This window comes from Delphinapterus leucas, chromosome 12 (genome assembly GCF_059928025.1).
Source record: "Delphinapterus leucas isolate spDelLeu-1000000601 "Yukka" chromosome 12, BTC_Dleu_Yukka2, whole genome shotgun sequence".
NCBI classification, from domain to species: domain Eukaryota; kingdom Metazoa; phylum Chordata; class Mammalia; order Artiodactyla; family Monodontidae; genus Delphinapterus; species Delphinapterus leucas.
In genome coordinates this window covers 27,807,260-27,821,162 of record NC_143140.1, presented here as the reverse complement: position 1 = coordinate 27,821,162, position 13,903 = coordinate 27,807,260, and the positions used below count along the sequence as shown (strand labels likewise).

Genomic DNA, 13,903 nt, shown 5'->3' with positions numbered 1-13,903 from the left:
CTTACCCAGTATATCTTTGTGAGTGTAAAAGCGTGTCTTAAATGGCTTGTACTCATGGATCCGTTTGAAGATTTCCCCAAAGGGGGCTGGTGGAATTATCTTATTACATACAGCACAGCAAACAAAGTTTGTGTAATTCGGATTTCTGATCATAATTAAATTTGTCTTTTACTAAGTACAGTCAAAACACTCTAAGGATCAGAAAAAGTAATTTTAAGAAAAGCTAGACGTTTGAGAAAGCTGGAAGAGGTTCAAGGTTTGAAGATAATGCTAGAGGCTTGCAAGGATTAAATGATTTGCCATGATTAGGTAGTGGTTATGTGCCTAATGGTAAAGAACGGTAATGAAAGCCTCTGCCATATAAGGTCTGGGCACTGGATTTGGGAAGATTTAAGCAGTTGCTCCCTCCTAGACTCTAGATTAAACTGTTAACTTACTTAGCAACTGTTGCTAGGTAAGACAAGCTTTGCTCATAAAAGCGACTAGAAATAATGACTAAAGGGAACATGGTACAGCTGTTCATTTCCCAGATACCTTCTGTATTAGTTTCCTTCTGGGGTTGTAACAAATTACCACACATTTAGTAGCTTAAAACCACACAAATTTATTCTCTTGCACTTCCGGAGGTCAGAAGTCCAAAATGAGTCTTATGGGGCTACAATTAAGATGTTAGCAGCACTGGTCCTTCTGGAGGCTTTAGGGGAGAATCTGTTTTCTTGCCTTTTCCAGCTTCCAGAGGCCACCCACGTTCCTTGGCCCATGGACTCACATCAATATAGCCTTTTCTCTTCCTGTTTGCAGGGTGACATTGCTTCTTCCTCTGATCATCTGCCTCTCTCTTATAAGGACTTCTGTGATTCTATCAAGCCCACCCATATAATAAAGGATAATTTCCCCATCTCAAAATCCTGAACTTAATCACATCTGTCAAGACCCTTCTGCCATATAATGGAACATATTCACAGGTTCTAGGGATTAGGATCCAAACATCTCTGGGGTGGCTGGGGGAAAAGGAGTATTATTCAGCCTGCTATACTTTCTATTAAATGGTTTGTTTTAAAGAATTGACTTTTGGGGCTTCCCTGGTGGCGCAGTGGTTGAGAGTCTGCCTGCCGATTCAGGGGACACAGGTTCGTGCCCCGGTCCGGGAAGATCCCACATGCCGCAGAGCGGCTGGGCCCGTGAGCCATGGCTGCTGAGCCTGCGCGTCCGGAGCCTGTGCTCCGCAGCGGGAGAGGCCCGCGTACCAAAAAAAAACCAAAAAAAAAAAGAAGTGATTTTTTAGGCCAGAAAAGGAGGGAGTTTAATTTTTTTTCAGGTTATCTATAAATATGTTTTTGTGCCATGGCAATAAAACTGGGAAATATCACAAGTATCTTAGAGGAAAATTTACTTTCATTAAGCAAGCACTCAAAATTACTAAGCTTGGTTTTAAAAATCAGAGTTAACTAATTTGTTGTCCTTGTTTTAAAATGGAAAGTGCTACATCTCAAGAACCCCCTCGATGCCTGGCAAACTGGGACAGATTGGTCACCCGATAAGGGTATAAAATAATAAGTAACTTCACTGTTTATGTCAGGAAATTCTTATCAACTTGTCAGTTGAACTGCTCGCTCCTCTGGGCAAATAGCTCTTCTATCAGAAGAGATTGCTTCCCTGGGCAAAGAGGTCGCTTACACCTTATCAAAGGTTCACTTACCAAGACTTGCTTCAAGACTGAATCTCTTATGTTACTGAGTTTGCCCAATCTCAACCAGATTCCTGCACTGGAAAACATTCCTCCTACCACTTGAACCCAGACTACAAAAGGCTGTAATTATCTTGCCCTGAGCATCCCCTCCTTAGACAACTGACTCTGTCAAAGTGGCATTTTCCTTTAGAGGAATGAAAACATCAACACACAGCCAGGCAGCCTTTGACACTGCACACAGAAAGACTGTGCTACAGAACTTGTAACCACCCTGTAAATATACAGTATCACAGTTACTTGCTCCTAAAATTTAATGGGATTCTTCCCTTGCACTACTTTTCACAGCTGTGTGCCTTGCAGAATCTACTGCTACCCTGGTTCATTCACACACGTCACATGGCTTAAGGCCGCCCTCCGTCCAGTTCCGGATGCCCTTCTTTGCTGCAATATCTCCTGATAGCTCACCCAACTAATACCTCCCTCACCAAATAGCAACTTATTTTGCTGACTACTAGAAGAACTCTAAAGACAATGATGTGACATTAAATGCGTAAGTTGAAAACAGAAGAACTCTAGTTCTTTAATAACCAACAGCAGAAGATAATACTTTAAATTAAAAGGCATTTTATACCTCCTAAGTGCATTTTAAACTACTTTAAGTGTACTATACAGAGACACCTAGCAAAGAAATATTTAGGGCTCAGTAGTAAAGATTTAATTTAGTTGCATGTAGATAATTAGCTAAGCTCTTTAATATTTACAAATCAGACATAATTACATTTTCATGTATCTTGCAAAACCACAATAAAGCACTGGAAATTAAATATTACATTATGATGATAAACTCTGCCTATGCAATTATTTTACTTGTTAATAATAAATGAAACAAAATTTCAGAGATGAGATTTATTACTGAGCTCCAATTCCAATGATTTGGAGAATGCGGTAAATATCTAGAAATGAAACAGGTCTAGAACACTCATCAGAAAGGTATATATATATAAGGTAAGCCCATGTTCTTATGGTTATTTTAAAACTAGACCTTCTTTTCTTATCTATTGAGTAGTTCTAGTTTTTAAATAACTTTAAGAACATTTGGTCTACATTTATAATATCACTGTAACATTTACAAAAGCCAAAACAGATAACGGTTATAGTCAAATAAAAACATCATACTCAGTATAACATACTTTCTTTTTAAAAAAAGAAAAACTCCAATTACTTTGGGTTATTCTCTCATTTAATCTTTATTTTAGTAGTTGAATGGGAGTATCTTTTCAATTAAAATTCTGGACCAAAATTAGCTGAAATGGAAAATCGAAACATAAGACCCATCTGTGACTCTGTCAAAACTATTTGTTTTTAACTGCAGGCTTTACGATAATTTACAATTGTTTTTTTCTTTACAAATATAGGTTCTATGCCAGGTAGAAAATGAACACTGTCCTTGCAAACAGCAAAACAAACTAAACACTCACAACAGTTGTAAATGCACAATTCCCCTTAAAATGTTAAAAATACCATGTAAATTTAAGAGCATCGGTACTTTTTATTATATAGAACTTAATTCACAAAAGTGACTTCCATTCTCATGGCACTTTTACAAGAGGATTTAGTCAAGAAAAAATATTGAGCAGCTCTTTCTGTGGAAAAAGAATGCGATAATGGCTACAGTTTTGAAAGGACAACATTCACTATAGTGGCCTGGCTGCAACCGTCATCCTTCTTCCTCAGTAGCATCTTCTAGAACAAGAAACAAGATACTGTTTGGTGCTAATCTTCACCTGAAGATTTCAGAGTCCCCAGTAAAGCTCCATCTGCAGTAACCAGCACTGTTAATCCCACTTAGATGTTTTCCTCCTCATATAACTGTGTCCCTCACTATCAATAGCTTCATAGAGGTCCTTCTTATTCTCCTGTGTCGCATGTAGATAACCGATATAAGCCACACAAAGTGAAAGGGTTATCAATCCGAAAGCCATTACAGGTTTGTTCTGTCAAAGGAAAAAAATTGTAAGACCTCATTAAGACTCATCATTTGAGGAGACTCAAGTATCTCTTGCACTTTTCTCTTGACACGCCAAGGCTTTAGTACCACACCACATTCCTATGGTATTAATTTCATTTATAAAAATTTACCCAGTTCTTTATTCAATTAACTCAACTCCTGATAATTTAGAGACTACAGAAGACTCTTGCTTCTTCTCTCCACAGCTGGGACATCTCCAACCTTCACCTTTAGGAAGCTGAGGCTGGAAGAGGTGCGAGGGAAACGAGAGGCATGAAAACTGGTCCAGTGCTCAGAGTTTTCAGTGTTATCTGTGTGATGTGGAAAAGTTGCTTAACTTCTCTGGGCCCAAGCTTCCCACTTGCAAACCTTAAATTAGTTAATTTTGTTAGGAAGTGAGGAATGAAGTATACATGCTATTCTTCTCACCTGAGTTCATGGATAACTGGCAGAAACCCTTTCATGTCATATACCAGGTACAGCAAAATATACACGCTCTTCTCTGGGAACTTATTCTATTACCTCAAGAAATTTAGTGATTGGAGGAGAAATGCTATTATAATAACCTTGATTTGCTGCTGTAAAATCCAAGACCCTAAGAGGCAAAGTGATGCAGCTTTGAATATTTTTTTTAAAAAAAGCTTTTTAAATTTGTATTTTCTGCTTCTGTCACCATACCTGTTGTACTACTATTATTTCAAATCTTAATCATCAAAAAAAATAAAGGTCAAACCTCAGAGCAGTTTAAATTTACAATTCTTTTAAAAATATTTCTTACTTTATTTATTTATTCATTCATTCATTCATTTATGGCTGCGATGGGTCTTTGTTGCTGCGCACGGGCTTTCTCTAGTTGCAGCGAGGGCTACTCTTCGTTGCAATGTGTGGGCTTCTCATTGCGGTGGCTTCTCTTGTTGTAGAGCACGGGCTGCAGGCGCATGGGCTTCAGTACTTGTGGCACACGGGCTCAGCAGTTGTGGCTCGCGGGCTCTAGAGCGCAGGCTCAGTAGTTGTGGCACATGGGCTCAGTTGCTCCGCAGCATGTGGGATCTTCCCGGACCAGGGCTCGAACCTGTGTTCCCTGCCCTGGCAGGCAGATTCTTAACCACTGCACCACCAGGGAAGCCCTAAATTTACAATTCTTGAAATGTATTTGGCAATTAAAAGAATACATTAGGGACCTCCCTGGTGGCGCAGTGGTTAAGAATCCACCTGCCAATACAGGCGACATGGGTTCGAGCCCTGGTCCAGGAAGATCCCACATGCTGCGGAGCAACTGAGCCCATGCGCCATAACTACTGAGCCTGCGCTCTAGAGCCCACGAGCCACAACTACTAAGCCTGTGCTCTAGAGCCTAGGAGCCACAACTACTGAGCCTGTGTGCCACAACTACTGAAGCCCATGCACCTAGAGTCCATGCTCCACAACAAGAGAAGCCACCGCAATGAGAAGCACAGGCACTGCAACGAAGAGTAGTCCACGAACCGCAACGAAGAGTAGCCCCCGCTCCCTGCAACTAGAGAAAGTCCACGTGCAGCAACGAAGACCCAACGCAGCCAATAAATAAGTAAATAAATAAATATATATATAAAAGAATACATTAGTTCAACGTTTTTAAAACATTCTACTTTGATTTAATGATTTGATTGTTAAATTGACCTATTTAACTTTCAAACAGCTTATACTGGCAACTATGTTATTAAAATTCTAATCACATTCAATACATTTAAGTATACTGTATGATTTGAATTTTAAAAATGTAAAATTTATCATATCAAATATATTCAATAACTTGCTACAAAAATATGAATGATTAGCTAACTCCCTAACAGTGTACAAATGCATGTTTTGAAATTTTTCAAGGTTGTTTGCACTATCCCCCTAGGTTAAAATATTAATAAAGCCTGGAACTGTAGACTATAAGAATGACCAGGGGCTTCCCTGGTGGCGCAGTGGTTGAGAGTCCGCCTGCCGACGCAGGGGACACAGGTTCGTGCCCCGGTCCGGGAAGATCCCACATGCCGCGGAGCGGCTGGGCCCGTGAGCCATGGCCGCTGAGCCTGCGCGTCCGGAGCCTGTGCTCCGCAACGGGAGAGGCCACAACAGTGAGAGGCCCGCGTACCAAAAAAAAAAAAAAAAAAAAAAAGAATGACCAGATTTTCAGTCTGTTTTCTTTGTTTCAATGGAAGATCTTATTTACTTAACAATACTTGATCAAACAATAAAAATTTCCTTAAAATTAATGCAGATATTAAAATAAAATTTTAAACAGGAATTTGAAAAGTCAATCCATTAAAATCCAACCATTTTCCATTAAAATTCTCCAAATGTACTCAAAATAATTAGTTTTATATGTGTATTAAGTGAAACAGCATTTAAGATCTCCCTTCCACCTGCTTTTTATTCACAGAGAGGTCTTCCAAGATAAAATCAAATAATAAGACCTATCTATTTCTGACAGCCTAGTTAAATTGAACATAAAGTCTTATCCTGGGAACTTCCCTGGTGGTCTAGTGGCTGGGACTCCGCACTCCCAGTGCAGGGGGCCTGGTTCGATCCCTGGTTGGGGAACTGAATCCCACATGCAGCAACTAAAGGTCCCACATGCTGCATCTGGGACCCAGCGCAGCCAAATAAATAAATAAATATTAAAAAAAAAAAAAGTCTTATCATGGATGTATTTCTTACAGGTTTAATGAAGAGCTCTGGATTCACAGCTCGAAATAAGGTTGTGGAGCGGACCCCTCTGAGCCCTGGGTTTCCCAGGTCTTTTTCCTTGGGTGGCTCCTTTTTAAAGGCTGGAGGCTCAGGTGCTGAAGACATCTTGACTAATGATGATTTAGTACCTAAAAATAAAATGAGAGACTTTTTTTCCCTTCCAGATTATGTTCTTTTGATAATGCTCTTTAAGAAACGGATTCCGTATTCATTCTTTTTTGAATTCCAGTCCACTTTTCCACCAAAAATGATGGTCAATTATTTTTTTCCTTTGTATAACACATACTTTGTAAATGGAACTTCAGGTTTTGCTTGGCAAAATGGCTATTTTATTTTTCATCTCTTAGACCAAACTAGTGAGGTATGCAAAAATTGTCTTCCTACTTTTCCAGGAGGCTAGATAATTTGTTTGTTGGTCTGAGTCACACTGTATCTTGTTATATGAAGGGGGTGCTAAGGGTGGAAGTGGCCTGTGGGTTATCCACACCTTCTTAATTTCCTTCCATTTTCACTCTTCCTCACCTTCCAATAGCCCTTCAGGACAGGAGCATTCCATTGCTCCACTGCTCCCACCCCCTCTGCCTTCCTCCACCAGCCACCCCAGCACCAGCACCAGACAGAAGGGTGAGCAGCTGTCAGTCCTCACTCCCTCTCTGCCTATCAGCCACTCTCTGGAAACAACCACTATGCTACCTCCTTAATCTGAATACCCTTTTTTCTCTTAATTACTCAGAATTTATCCTATTAGATCCGAGTATGTCTTTTGGCTTCTGGCTCTCCCAGCTGGAATGTCATCATTTTGTGAATATTTTTCTCTTCTAGATACTATTAGGCAAAAGCTTATTCCTACCATTCCTGCCACGGAATGCTTGGGGGCGGGGGCAGAGTTGCAAAGGAGAAGGTAGGGAAAGACACCTTCCAAAGAAAGGCTGAACTTGATGACAATATAATAAAATTCTTCAGGGGAAATGTTGAACCCTCTCATATAGTAAATGTTATGAAATGAGAGTCAAACACTCACATTTAAACACTCATTGGGGCTTTGTTTATTCAAGTATTCTTTAAGTCTTCCATTTTATAGTCTTTATAAAAGCAATATTTTTGCAACTTTATTACTTATGGAGAAAGTTAGTTCAGTTTTTTCAAAACATACTGATTATTCAATGGGAAAGCTCAACACATGTGTGATCCAAACACAGGAGTGTGCTATAGGCACAGCAGGTGGCCATTAGCAAGAGGATCTTGGTTTCACCCCTTCCATCCCTTTGCTAACCATTCTCAGCCATTCATTAAATAAACCTCCCATACTTTGGGCATGTGTATTGGTTTCATAATCACTGGGGAGCAAATAAACATTTCTGCAGCCCTGGGGGTGAGCTGACTTGCCAATGACAAGTGGTCTCATCTCTTCCGACCACGATGCATTACAGCAGAATAGAGCAATCATCAACCTCTGTTTACCTCTTCTGCAAAGTCTACCTTGGACACGAAGTATATGAGGTAACAACTCGTAAAACACTTATTTCATCAGCATTTAAAACGTCATTCAAGCTGTAACAAGCAATTTTTTTAAAATTTCAACTGCATTCAAGTTACTAGTTTTCTCTACTGAACAGTGTTTTTTTCACTACAGACAACTTCTGAATCATTCCATAACATGCCTGAAATTTTTTCAGCCAGCACACACTTGCTTGAAACTCATCATGCCCAAGGTTGGCAAAAAAATCCAACATTTTCTGCAGCACCAGGGGTCCACTCATATGCCCGACTCTCAAGTGAACTTCTTGAAACTCTCAAGTGAAGAAAAACGCGCAAGCTACAAGTTGCAAGCTAAGTTTTATTTGGGGACCTTACTGAGGACTATAACCTGGAAGACAGCCTCTCAAGCCTCTCAGATATATTAATATTTATATATATACACATGCAAGATTCTTTGGTCTCCTCTTTCCTAAGCCGAACCTACATTTGCTTTGTGACGAATCAAGCAAATAAGCAATCAAGGTAGTATTTACTATACTGCAACCTCTGGACATCCACATTCTGTTTATGTTAAACTCTGCCAGAAATGACAATTAAAGAACACCTGGGCTAGAAACCACTGCAAATGTTTATTGAAAGGGCCTTTTACAATTTAAATTACCTACTACACTATATTTAAAAAGATTTAATATGCCACAATTTTCATTGTGATACTTTGGGGAACGTATGAAAATAATATTTTCCATTATATATCATTCTTTTACTAGGCCTGGAATAAGACAGCTCAGTTCTATCGCTGCTTCTCCTTTAATGAGCCACAGTCACTGAAGATGTTACAATAGTTCTCCCCAAACTGCATAACTTGTTTATGCCACTGATCAAACTAATAAAGAATTTTAACAACCTTCTGTACTTTAAGTAAAAAGAAACAGATTACTGAGGCCAAAAAGGGCCTTAGTAGGTAAGAATTTGTGATATATAAGAACAGAACAAAGCAGAACATTTTTTTCATGTAAGAGAAGGTTCTTCTGCATCTCCTCACATGCCCAGCACACAGAGCTGTAGGAATATGCCTGGGGCAGAAATTCAAGATGTGGTGGTTGAATAAATAAAGTATGTAAGATGCAAAACCTTAGCTGTTTCTTCACAGATGTGTTAATTGTCAGTGCTTTTGGGGAAAACAAGTCTCTATTTCAAAAGCAAACTTTTAATCTAGTAGTAAAAGCTGATTAGCTACTTTCAAGTGCAGAGCTAATATAATTCCATTTTAAAAGGCTGCAGCACCGTAAGTTCAAAGCACAGCAACAACCTAGTCCAACATTACCACTTGAATCAGCAGTACCTAAGACAACAGTTAACATCTAGCACATGTCCATAAGAACTTCCTAAGTCTCCCCATCACTTTCTCCCACTTCTTCCCTTACTCTTCTTTTCCCACTGCAGGTAACTAGCACTTTCTTATTTGTATATGATACTGACGAATCTCTAGATACACTTGCTTTCAAGATATGTTTATTTGTATGCTAGGAACCTCATTTATTGCATTAAAAGAGGAATCTCCGGACTTCCCTGGTGGTCCAGCAGTTAAGACTCCGCACTTCCAATGCAAGGGGCCTGGGTTCAATAACTGGTCAGGGAACTAGATTCCGCATGCCACAAGTAAGACCCAGCGCAGCCAAATAAATAAATATTACACACACGCACACACACGCAAACACACACATGCACACACTAGCAAGGATGATGGGAACCTGGCACTGAACTGCTCCTGGCTAAGTAATTTGGTGATTAGTTTCTGTGTGGGCCCACCTGTAAAACGCTCAATACATCAGGTAACCCAGGGCCACCACCTGGCTCTGCAATCTGTCCAGGTGCCCCCATTCTTATTTCTTCTTCATTTTTCCATCACCCATTTGTTGTTCCCTTAACAACTCATGAAAAGAAACTGTTGTATATAATTTTTTTAAATAGAAGAGAGGAGAATTTTTCATACCTGCCTGTAAAAAAAGATCTAAACTAAACTGTATTTACTTCATATGTCCCTCCTGGAGAAAAGACAGTCTCTTCAATAAGTAGTGCTGGGAAAACTGGACAGCTACATGTAAAAGAATGAAATCAGAACATTCTCTAACAGCATACACAAAAATAAACTCAAAATGGATTAAAGACCTAAATGTAAGGCTGGATACTATAAAACTCTTAGAGGAAAACACAGGCAAAACACTCTTTGACATAAATCACAGCAATATCTTTTTGAATCCAAAAGGATCAACCTCCTAGAGTAATGAAAATAAAAACAAAAATAAACAAATGCGACCTAATTAAACTTAGCTTTTGCACAGCAAAGGAAATCATAAACAAAATGAAAAGACCTACAGAATGGCAGAAAATATTTGCAAACGATGCAATTGACAAGAGATTAATCTCCAAAATATACAAGCAGCCCATGCAGCTCAATATCAAAAAGACAAACAACCCAATCCAAAAATGGGTGGAAGACCTAAATAGACATTTCTCCAAAAAAGACATACACATGGCCCATAGGCACATGAAAAGATGTTCAACATAGCTAATCATCAGAGAAATGCAAATCAAAGCTACAATGAGGTATCAGCTCACACTGGTCAGAATGGCCATCATGAAAAAGTCTACAAACAATAAATACTGGAGAGGGTGTGGAGAAAAGGGAACCTTCCTACACTGCTGGTGGGAATGTAAATTGGTACAGCCACTATGGAGAACGGTATGGAGTTTCCTTAAAAAACTAAAAATAGGGGCTTCCCTGGTGAAACAGTTGTTGAGAGTCCGCCTGCTGATGCAGGGGAGACGGGTTCGTGCCCTGGTCCGGGAAGATCCCACATGCTGCGAAGCGGCTGGGCCCACGAGCCATGGCCGCTGAGCCTGCGCGTCCGGAGCCTGTGCTCCGCAACGGGAGAGGCCACAACAGTGAGAGGCCCGTGTACCGCAAAAAAAAAAAAAAAAAAACTTAAAAATAGAGCTACCATATGATCCAGCAATCCCACTCCTGGGCATATATCTGGAGAAAACAATAATTTGAAAAGATACATGCACCCCAATGTTCACTGCAGCACTATTTACAATAGCCAAGACACGGAAGCAACCTAAATGTCCATCAACAGGTGAATGGATAAAGAAGATATGGTATATATACACAATGGAATATTACTCAGCCACAAAAAAGAATGAAATAATGCCAATTGCAGTAACATGGATGGACCTAGAGCTTATCATACTAAGCGAAGTAAGTCAGAAAGAGAAAGACAAATACCATATAATATCACTTATATGTGGAATCTAAAAAAATGATACAAATCAACTTATTTACAAAATAGAAACAGACTCACAGACATAGAAAACGAACTTAGGGTTGCCAAAGGGAAAAGGTGGGAGTGTGGATAAATTAGGAGTTTGGGATTAAGATACACACAATACTATATATAAAATAATCAACCAGGACCTACTATATAGCACAGGGAACTCTACTCAATATTCTGTAATAACCTATAAGGGAAAAGAATCTGAAAAAGAATGGATATATGTATTTGTATAACCAAATGACTTTGCTGTACACCTGAAACTAACACAACATTGTAAATCAACTATACTCCAATATAAAATAAAAATTAAAAAAAAAAAGATCTAAACTAAGCTGTGTTTACTTCATATGTCCCTCCTGGTAAAAAGTTCTTTACCTTTTTCTTCTGCCCACCCTCTGTTGAAGGCAATATGTGATACGAAAAGGAAGCAGCAGAGGTAAAGGACTGACTCTTTGCACCAATGCCACAAGGGTCATTCACACCCTAAAGTGTGAGTGAGAATGGTGCTCCCCTGGAATGAATAATGCACACTGTGCGAAGCTATACAAAGATGTTCCTAAGCCAAGTCAGGAACAGTCATTTTTGAATGATTTTCTCTCCTTTAGTAAAATTCTTACTCTGCAGGATGATCCAGAATATATTTGGCAACTGACATTAAACAATTCAGTGAAATAAAATTGGCATGACATGAAAATTAGACCAAGATATAAAGAATCTGAGTTACTTTGGGGGAAAACCTTTATCTTCAGATATTCATTTTTGAAATAAGTATCTCAGTAGAAGATAAATTTAGAAAATTATCAGAATCATTGAACATTAGTGAAAGGCATGTCAGCAATAATCAAAGCCAATGGACAAAATACTTTAATGAGATATAAATGTACTTGTTATTTTAGTTCCACATACCACACTATTTTAATATTTAAGAAAATCACTTGAAGTCTGGGGCAGGACACCTTAAAATTAATTTGAGGGGCTTCCCTGGTGGCGCAGTGGTTGAGGGTCCGCCTGCCGATGCAGGGGACACGGGTTCGTGCCCCGGTCCGGGAGGATCCCACATGCCGCGGAGCGGCTGGGCCCGTGAGCCATGGCCGCTGGGCCTGCACGTCCGGAGCCTGTGCTCCGCAACGGGAGAGGCCGCAGCAGTGAGAGGCCCGCGTAGGGGGGGAAAAAAAAAAAAAAAAATTGAATTAGAATAAGCAAGTTTGGGACAGAATCAGAGGACTTCTGTCTTGAGGGAGTGTAGAATAGCCTCAAATTCCAACTTTGCTACAGATTAGGTGTATGTTTTTGAGTGACAACCTCTCTAAGCCTCAGTCTGCACCTTTATAAAAGGGATATTATCTAATGCATAGAATTACTATGTGGATTAAATGAGGTAACATTTTTTATAGGACAAAACAGATGTTCAGTAACTGGTAGCTACTGTCATCTTCACCATCGAATCCAGTCCCCTTTTTTTAAACAAAGAAATCTAAACCCACAGAGATTGCCTTTGCCCAAGGGAGAGGGAGATAATCCAGGTCTCTCAATTTCCAGCCCACCCCTAGTCCACCACTTCACCCCACCTTACTCCTAAATTGATAAGACTCTGCATTTGTAAGTTATTTATTACAAGATTTAAGAAACATAAAATTATAATCACTTAAATTTTAAAGATGAATTCTGTATTTGCTGTTTTTAAGGTAAAAAACGCTATTTAAAAATCTCTTTCCATCTCTTGAAATTTACTGTACCTAGAAAAAGGAGAAAGATGTTGACAACGGTTGTTGCCTACAATCTGAGGGGTGTAAAGTACTACCTGGGTCCGCTGCCCTCCCCATAGTGTGGTAGCCACACTACATCTGGCCCTACTCAAAGACTGATACCTTTGAAGCCTCCAGAAAAAAACAAAACAAAACAACTGCATTCAGTTAAGTTCCAGACATTGTCTTGCTGGGGGAACACACGACTTAACAGTTAAAAAGGAAAGAGGCACCTCATGTGAAAACAGTTACAAAACCACTTTCCCCTAGTTAGGAAGTTTGATGAGCTGGGATACCAAGAAACTGTCCAGGAAATGGGAGGGTTCCGGCGGTGGAAGTGTCCACGGATGGGGCGGGACACGCAGAGATCTCCAAGACCCGGCTCAGGGCGCCCACCGAGTGGCGAGGATTCGGGGGGCTTAAGAGAACGCCGCCAAGTCCACGCACCTGGGAGCGAGGCCCGCATGGCGGCCGGGCCCTCCAAGGCCAGAGTCGAGTGCGCTGTAGGGCGGCCGCCCTGTCCCCACCCGCCGGCCCTCCGCCCAGCCACCCCGGCCCCGCCACTGCTCACCTGCCGCGAGGTCACCTCCGCTCCGCGCCCGCCGCGCTCCGCCTCTCCTCCTGCGCCTCGTCTCTCCCTGCAGGAGAGAGCGGCCCAGCGCGCTCGGCAAGCTCGGCGCCGCAGCGGCCCCTACAGCCCGGAGGCTGCGGCGCAGGGGCGCGGGAGCGGAGGGGTACCAGTCTAGCGCCTCTCCTCCACCTCCCAAGCCCTACAGCCCGCCCGCGGGATGGAGTTTGCAAAGGGCGTTTTTGGTTTCTTCCTTTTTTACCTTAAGTTTTCAGCCTACTGGGTTCAAATAACTTTCCAGTTTCGCGTGTGTGTTTTGTATAAATAAAAGGAGACATCACCTAGAATTACATAAAT

General features: G+C 40.7%; 2 protein-coding genes across 3 annotated transcripts in view; both read right to left on the bottom strand.

The window, feature by feature from the left end:
• C12H6orf163 (chromosome 12 C6orf163 homolog) overlaps nt 1–2,155 on the bottom strand; it is a 57,880-nt gene extending 55,725 nt beyond the window's left edge. Inside the window, exon 1 of the mRNA XM_022552438.2 lies at nt 6–2,155. Coding sequence (XP_022408146.1) covers nt 6–153 — 148 coding nt within the window. The 5' untranslated portion in view covers nt 154–2,155. The remainder of the gene's footprint in view (nt 1–5) is intronic.
• A 47-nt stretch (nt 2,156–2,202) lies between these two features.
• On the bottom strand, nt 2,203–13,621 carry SMIM8 (small integral membrane protein 8). Of its 2 annotated transcripts, XM_022552425.2 has the most exons (3): nt 13,550–13,621; nt 6,387–6,544; nt 2,203–3,684 (listed from the first exon to the last, which is right to left on the bottom strand). In XM_022552425.2, the coding sequence occupies exons 2-3, from the start codon at nt 6,519–6,521 to the stop codon at nt 3,526–3,528; spliced, it is 294 nt and encodes a 97-aa protein (XP_022408133.1). In that variant the 5' UTR covers nt 6,522–6,544; nt 13,550–13,621; the 3' UTR covers nt 2,203–3,525. The 2 variants fall into 2 exon arrangements, with proteins under 2 accessions (XP_022408133.1, XP_089777970.1); XM_089921844.1 differs by having other exon boundaries at nt 3,574–6,544.
• Between the last annotated feature and the right edge of the window lie 282 nt (nt 13,622–13,903).